The sequence below is a fragment of the Aplysia californica genome, unplaced genomic scaffold (genome assembly GCF_000002075.1).
Source record: "Aplysia californica isolate F4 #8 unplaced genomic scaffold, AplCal3.0 scaffold01067, whole genome shotgun sequence".
NCBI classification, from domain to species: Eukaryota; Metazoa; Mollusca; class Gastropoda; order Aplysiida; family Aplysiidae; genus Aplysia; species Aplysia californica.
This window is the reverse complement of record NW_004798337.1, coordinates 38,534-46,455: the sequence shown is the minus strand read 5'-3', so window position 1 is coordinate 46,455 and position 7,922 is coordinate 38,534. Positions and strand designations below refer to the sequence as shown.

At 40.6% G+C, this 7,922-nt stretch overlaps 2 protein-coding genes across 2 annotated transcripts in view; one reads left to right on the top strand and one right to left on the bottom strand.

Annotated features, from left to right (window-relative positions):
• LOC101850050 (translocon-associated protein subunit beta) overlaps positions 1–4,249 on the bottom strand; it is a gene marked incomplete in the record, with an annotated part of 18,843 nt that extends 14,594 nt beyond the window's left edge. The window contains 1 exon segment of the mRNA XM_013089866.2: positions 4,146–4,249.
• Positions 4,250–4,667: 418 nt separating this feature from the next.
• LOC101849810 overlaps positions 4,668–7,922 on the top strand; it is a gene marked incomplete in the record, with an annotated part of 29,232 nt that continues 25,977 nt past the window's right edge. The window contains 1 exon segment of the mRNA XM_005111497.3: positions 4,668–5,566. Coding sequence (XP_005111554.2) covers positions 5,458–5,566 — 109 coding nt within the window.

Sequence of the window (7,922 nt, the reverse complement as noted above, 5' to 3'; positions counted from 1 at the left end):
GGGGGGCATGCCTGCGTCAAATGTCCCCGACCTTTCAAACTCAAGGGGGGCATTCCACCTGAGGAATAGTGAGGGTGAAATAACATTCACAGTAAAGAACTACACTTGACAAAACAATCAGAACAATGGTTATCCAGAAATGGTAGTCCAGTCATAGATCTACCAGAATTCTCCAAATCTACAGAAAACACAGGAAAAAGGAAATGTGCCAGGGAGTCTGAATGAGTGCTCTATTTCTACCAGGCCTAGCTCTGATTTACTTGGACGTCGGTCATTCACTTTGCATCTATAGAGAAAAGAGTAACACTGACTCTCCGAACCTCCCTGAGGGAAAAAAACCAATCCTACGATGAGCCATGAACTTTACTTCAAGATAACTCACCAATTTTTGGCTTTTCAATTTCAGCTTTAGATTCAAAATGGGATTGATAGAAACGAACCTCTCTTTGCTTTCATAAATTTGACCAAAATTTTATATCCACATAATTATTTCGAAAAATGTGGGTATTTTTTAAATTTGACTCCTGGACGCGCCTCACACTCAAGGCATACTTGTTTTATTTGGTATTTTTATTACTTGCAGTTCAACTTTGTTGAGTTATGGCAAAATCCATAGACATGTATTCTAACGTACTTTTTTCATTTTATCTGCTTTGTACACGAATTCTGACTTTATGTCCACTGCCAATTATATAGATCTAGATCTAGATTTAATTAGTTCTTAGAGATGTGGACATTTTTATACGACATTAATTACAATAGGACCAACGGCATTGAAATGTTTTTTTACTTGTTTTTAACAACATCCCGATCTAAGAAAAATCTGCGGGGCTAAAGCCAGCCCCCCCCCCCCACGTTTTTTGCCATAATTTGAAGTTTTACAATCAGGTTTGATATTTCATTGATATTTCATGAAAACAATTCATTTGCGTTTTTAGTGGCCACATGTAGATTCTAGATCTATGTGTTCTGAAGCAAAAAATTACAGGATATTCTTTTACTTTCACTATGGTCTAATTCTAAGGTTTTGTAGGCCCTAAATGAATGTGTGATCTGCAGCAAAAATGACTAGATTACTAGATTCTAGATCTAAAGTAATCGTACGGGGTCGGGCAGCAGGTTTTTTTTATCTGTCGGGAACTGGAGCACACAAAAATCGTATGTTTTTAAATCTAGCCCCCAAAAAGTGGAAAACAAACCTAACGCAACCTCCCTTACTTTCGTTGAAACAACAGTTACGGCGATATTTTGCTAAAAATAGTCCTTAAGACAGCTTTTTCTTCATCAACTGAGCAAAACTGTAACATAAAATCCGTAGTTTCTCATCCTTCGGGCACATAAGATAATATGGTGCCAGTGGTTATATAATAAAGAATCAAGAATTTGTGCATAATTTAAAAATAATAGTAGAGTCAGATACAGCATATATTAGCTCAGTCAGACACCAGTGTAGTAGAGTCGGATACCAGTGTGTAATAGTCAGATATCAGTGTAGCAGAGTCAGATACCAGTGTAGTTTAGTGAGCCAGATGCCAGTGTAGTAGAGTCAGATACCACGTAGTACAGTGGGTCAGATACATACTCATTAACATTATAAATGGCGAAAACCACTTTAGACAAACTATCATTGTGTCCAAGTGTTGATAACAAACATTAAAAATCATGTTATTAAGCTTGCAAAGAAACAAATGTGATAGTAATTGAAAATGACCGGATGTCAAAATACTGCCCGAATCCATGAGAAAACAAAAAAAATGTGACTGAACACGTAAATAAATCGGGCGTCACTTTTGCACCCAGTAAGGGCCTCAAATATGAGAACAAGCTGAAACAGGTCATTTCTGGGGTCATCCAATCACAGGGCTTCCCGTAGCTGGTTTCGGTTTGTCTCTAGGGCAAGGCAGATAGGAGATATATAAAGCTTTAAAGTCGACGTGCCTGTTTTCGTCCTTATTTTGACCGAAAATTTTACCGAAGTGGCTAGCCGTACTTAAGTACGGCTAGATTGAGAGTCTAGCCGTACTTAAGTAGGCCTACGGCTAGACTGCCAGTCTAGCCGTACTTAGATCTAGGTTTGGCCCTATCGACTCAAGCCTGTTAAGTACACAGGTCTCATTAGTTCTAGATCTAGTTCTAGTAATTATTCAGGTTTAAATACATGCAAGTCAGTAAGGCACCTTTTGGTTTTGTCTGAAATACAAATACTTTAGGCATTGCAAACTAAAAATTTCATTTACAATTCAGCCATCAATATCAAGTTTGGCTAGCCTGAGTCTACCGTCCTTAAGTACGGCTAGCCTGGCTGTCTACCCGTACTTAACACATTACCTCGCCCGCGAATTCCCTTACGCGCTCCACCCTGACTCGCCCGGAACCACCCGCGCCGATCCAGCGTCTTTAGAAACGAAAGTCTCGCCTTGACGAGACTCTGTGGCCGGGATTTTGATTTGCATAGTATAGCAAAAAGTTTCTTCTTTCGTTTGATACCGAAACGAAATTTATCGGGCCAGTAGTTTTAGTATTAGAGCTGATCGAAGTGCGATCGCGTTACCGACACTTCGAAAGTGTCTCAACTTGTTGAAAAGCGACACAATTGAGTTCGAAAACGGAAATAACGATGGATTAGAGCAAAAACGAGCATGTGCCAAATCAGATGGCTCAGATTTTGATGAAAATGTAGGAAGAATTTGGGGCGATTCCGATTGATCAGACGGAGAAAATCTAGAATTTAGATCTAGGGCCCGACCGCGAGGCTGAGAGTGAGAGTGACGGGTCGGACACCCCGATTGAACTAAAGTTAGAACATTTCCAACAGTTTGCGCATACATAAAGTTATATTTTTCTGAAACTACATTCAGCTTTCTTTTTAACTTTTATTTTTTCAGGATTTTGGGAATTTTAAAAGTATTTTTAAAATGTGTTTTTTAAAGGCTTGTATTCATGGGAGGTGGGTTCTTTCCCCTTGCTTAGGATCTAGGAGTGGACTTCCCGTCCAGGCCCTTAGGGTGTAATGTGTTAAGTACGGCTAGACAAGAAGTCTAGCCGTACTTAGTCTAGCCGTACTCATCTTAGGACCTATTAACATTAGAAAACAGGAGGTTTAAAATACATGCACTGTCATTAAGGCACCTGGTTTCGTCTCAAATACAATACTTTAGGTACTGCACACTAAAAATGTAGAAAGTGGCTATTCTCACCCTCCCGGAAGTTCTCGCAAGATCAACTCCTCCCCTCTTCTCTCTCTCTCTGTCTCTTTCTGAATACTGTCTATCGGTGTGGAGGATCGAATTGACCATAACAAAGTTAAAAAATGATGTTAAAACCCAAAAGTAAATTAATTTGGTTGTCTACAAAGATGCTACGGCTATTTAACTTTTCGAATCGAGCCGAACTACGCCGTCACGCGGGTCGCCATTTTGTTTTGCCCGGAAATTCTCGCGCTACTCCTCTCTCTCTTTCTCTCTCTCTCTCCACTGCCCACAGACAAAATTGTACGCTTTTTAGTTTAGTAGGCTACAGTTGTAATGGAACGTTTGTTCACGGCACAGAATTCTACAATTTTTCTGTTATCACAGTCTAGAATTCTGTGGTTTAGGGTGAACGCAAAATTTGGTGAACGCGCACCGGGTGAGAGTAGCCACAAGACTCGCCTGCACTATTCTCACTCCGGGTGAGAATAGTTATAGAGGTGGCCAAAAATGTAGACTGCCACTAACTACTGACTACTGCCAGTCTAGCCGTCATTAAGTACAGCTAGCCTCTTCCAAATTTTACTCAAAAATAGAACCTGGCTGGATTGACCCCCAAAGCAGTAGGCTTCATCTGTGTGCAGGAGTGAAAATAAAACTTTACTGTCACGAACACCAGAAACCGGCGACGAGTAGCCGAAATGTTCAACGTAAGAGGGGAGTGGGCATCACATCATAGGAAACTGGGACAGCTTAGCGGACGCCACGTCAGCTACACCCCAACACTGTCGACACCAGAATTTTGGAGTTTCACATGAAATTGCCTTTTCATACAACTACAGAAATCATAAGCTATATTCTGCGTCGAATCACAGTTAATAAATTGTCCTATCAAGAGACAAAAAAATTATCAAGTGTTTGTAAGACACCAGAAACAGCTGTTGACATCATGTTTACCTTCGTCTCTTGTGTGTCTGTAACACGCTCTGACACCGGCGGAAGTGAACGAACAACTGGTGGGTGAAAGGGAAGCGAGCGAAGAGTGAAAGATGAAAAACAGAATTGTGCGGAACAAATATAATATAAAACGAGAATTTAACATTGACAAAATCTTTTAACTGAATTTATTTGAATTTCAGGGTTTTCACCACCCACTTTCAAATATATATTTTCCCCGGCTGAGCATGGTTTCTAAATATGCTGACTAAGCCCACACTGTGATTATGTGATTGCACAAACTAAAACACAAAAAAAGATTGATTTAAATTTAATTAGACCTGAATCTATCTCTACATAGTATGCTTCCAACAACAGCATTTTAAAAATAACTGGGTCTATTCAGATGAATTATTAGGAGGATAGGCCGAAAGCAGTTGATTGGAAAAAAGGAAACCTTGAAAAAGCAAAATACAGTGTAGGCCTACATGTATTATAAGAAAAGTATTCCGGGCTCATGTGTCGTTTTTCGTTTCATCCATCGTCTGACCCCAGTGAGGTCACGGCCTGCGACAAGTGCGACAGTGCGCATGACGGGCACTCGGGTGCAACCAAGTGGAGCCGATCTCGAACCTGCGACTGGGACAGCGAGCGGCTAGGCCAGGGTTGTGTGTGGAGCTGACTGATGTGGACGAGTGTAGCAGACGGCAGAGGTGGATTTACCGGCCCAGTGAGGTGAGAGGCAGCCCAGCCATTGCACGGCTCAGTGGACATACAACAGGATCGTAGCTCTGCACTCCACTAAGGTGCGCCTTTTCTGTGTGCTCATTCTGGATAGATCTTGATCATCCTTGGTTTTCTTCTCGATGGAGCTACCAATTTATTTGCAGCAGTAATTCTAGTTAGCCTACAGTTTTCCTTTTGTTTTTGCCTCCTGCTTCACCCATCCACCTCTGTGCAAGAACAGCCTACCTTACTTCGCAGTATGATAACAACGGCTTTCGCATCATAAAAAACGCTTCTCTGCTTTAATTTTGATGTCCTGTGTGATTTTTCGATTGTTCTGTGGATAGCTGAACAAAAAAAGCCAAAAGTATTGAGTTCATGCGTAGATCTCTAGAGATAGAGTCTAGATCTACCTCTCTAGTGAAGTGTAGCACCCAGCCTCCGGCCTCCTGGGATATGATTAGCCTAGGCCTAGTGAATAGCGCAGAGCATGAGATAAGATAGATTGAGTCTAGAATCCAGAGACCTTTCATTCCTCTCTATGCTCTATCTAGATATCTATTCTAGATTCTAGATCCAGAATCTAGCCCTTTTGTTATGAAAAACAATGAGTGCTGAAAGACCCAAGGAAATAAGGTTTTTGACTAGGCCTTTATCTTCTGAAACAAGACAACGCTCATCTTTTGAGGAGGGTCTGTCCAGATCAGGATTTTCAGGTGAGCTGCAAAATAATCATACTAATGGCTAATGACACAATGAGTGGTCTGCTCTAGATCTATTGATGTGGTAAACAATTGGGACTAGGGGGAGTCCAACTTCCCTGTCCAGAATATTGTGGTGTGTAGATCGGTGTGTAGTGTGTAATGACTAGGCTAATTTGTGAATGTAGGGACTGTTGTGTCAATGACAGGTTGATATTGATTATTGACACTTTTTGTGATGATGCTAGAGGGGGAAGGTGGAGAAGGTAATCTACCGTCTTCTTCATATTTTGAGTGGTGCTCAATTTAAAAGCCCTAACCTAGTTTGCTTGTCAACACAGAATAAATTGAGAATGTTTTGATAGAATCTACATTAAAAAAATTGATTAGGTCTAGGAGTGGGAGATTTGGAATTGTTTATAGGCTATGATTCTAGCTCTGAGTCTGAGACCATTAACTCTTTCACTACTGCGAGCCGTGTTTCATGGCTCTCCACTTTCTACTACTTGAAGACCAGTCCTGCTTTTTCTATATCTAGATCTAGAATCTAATCAAAACCAAAACCTCAGGCTGATGAATTATCATTTTTAGCAACACGTTGAGATATATGTCATTATTTCCACTTTATTTTAATATCTATCAATATTGAAAATTGAACTCAGCGGTCTTTAATTTGTCTGAGGGTAGGCAGAATCAGAAAGTAGGTCACTGATAGGACCTGGTCCAGGTGAGAAAAATCCGCTGGTAGTGAAAGTTGAACAGTTTGTCATTTTATTGTTAAACATAGAGCATGCTTTATGACGACTGTTTTGTTTTGGGTTTTTTTGGAAGGGGGGGGGGGAGGTTTGTCTTTGTTAAAGTTAAAAGGACTGCATTCTGTTTCATATTGCTAATACTAATAATTCTAGTTATTGGTGGGATATAATGTATGTGAGGCATGGTGGTGAATTGAGGTGCTTGTAAACAACAATGAAAGGGTAGCAATATTTCGACGGCATGCCGTCTGAAGATCGTAGTTCTGATATTTCCACGGCATGCTGTCTGAACATTGGAAGTGATACCTATACTGTATGCCGTCTTGAGTCTAAAGATCGGAATTGATACTTCGACGGCATAAGGCTATGCTTGAAGTGTATCAATACATACAAGAATTGTGTTTGTTTACCAGGCGACGAGTCGGGTGATCATCCCTACCCGACCCGACCTGATCCCATCCGCAAATGGGCACCCTACTGTTGGAAAAAAACAGTCTTCTCTCCATTTTGCTTGCACAAAATAAATTGTGTATCTCTCACTCTCGTTACAATGACACAAAACATTTAATCATTGTCCATAAAGCACAAAATGATAGCAAAGGATAAATATTGTTAACGAAACATACAGGTATCTTAAATTGTATCTACAATGCGTTACTTATGGAAAAGAGATGCTTAATTACAAATAGTCCGGATGTTCTGATTGGCTGAATTTATGTGCCGTGAAAATATCACTTCCGATTTTTCGACGGCTGCCGTACAAACCACTGGCATTGTTCTGGCCATTGGGCAGCCCAATTTTTCTGTGGATATTTTTTTTTTGTTTTGGATCCACACCTTTTATATGTCCGTTTAATTTGTAAACAACAACACATTTCTGTGTTAATTATTCTTTAAAACGTTGATTAAAGACCAAAAATGTGAGTTTTCAGTTTCCAAGGACTCTGAAAGCTGTCATGGAAGTCACCTAAACTTTGGTGGCCATTTTCTTGTTTTTATTTTACCTTTGACACCCGGTGACCCCCACCTCCGTACATTTGCAAATATTTCGACTTTTATTCAAGATTGATGGATAATTTTTTCTCCAAAAGCAAGGCAGATTCACAGGCTTTAAAAGAGAATTATACCAGTGACTCTATATGCCCCAAAATTGACGAGCGCCTGATTCCACAGCGCGGTGATGTGTTTGAGCCACTTGCCCAGACCTGTCATCAAACAAGAAGCAATTTGTTCATGTGACGAAATATCTTTGGATTTGATTGAAAAATTTCTCCGTATTCGTATTACCGGTATAATTATAACTCTTCTCTCCCTCACTTGGACTAAACGGGTGTATGGTTGGAGGGTGCCACTTGGAGGTTATTATATATCTTTTCTCTTAGTATCTGTTGCTTCTGTCTGTCTAGGCGTTGGTGGAAAAGTGGTTGGGCTACCGGACTCGTAATCGTGAGGTCGTGGTGTGGGTGGTCTAGTGGTTAGGCTACCGGACTCGTAATTGTGAGGTTGTCAGTGGTCTAGTGGTTAGGCTACCGGACTCGTAAATGTGAGGTTGTCGGTGGTCTAGTGGTTAGGCTACCGGACTCATAATTGTGAGGTTGTCAGTGGTCTAGTGGTTA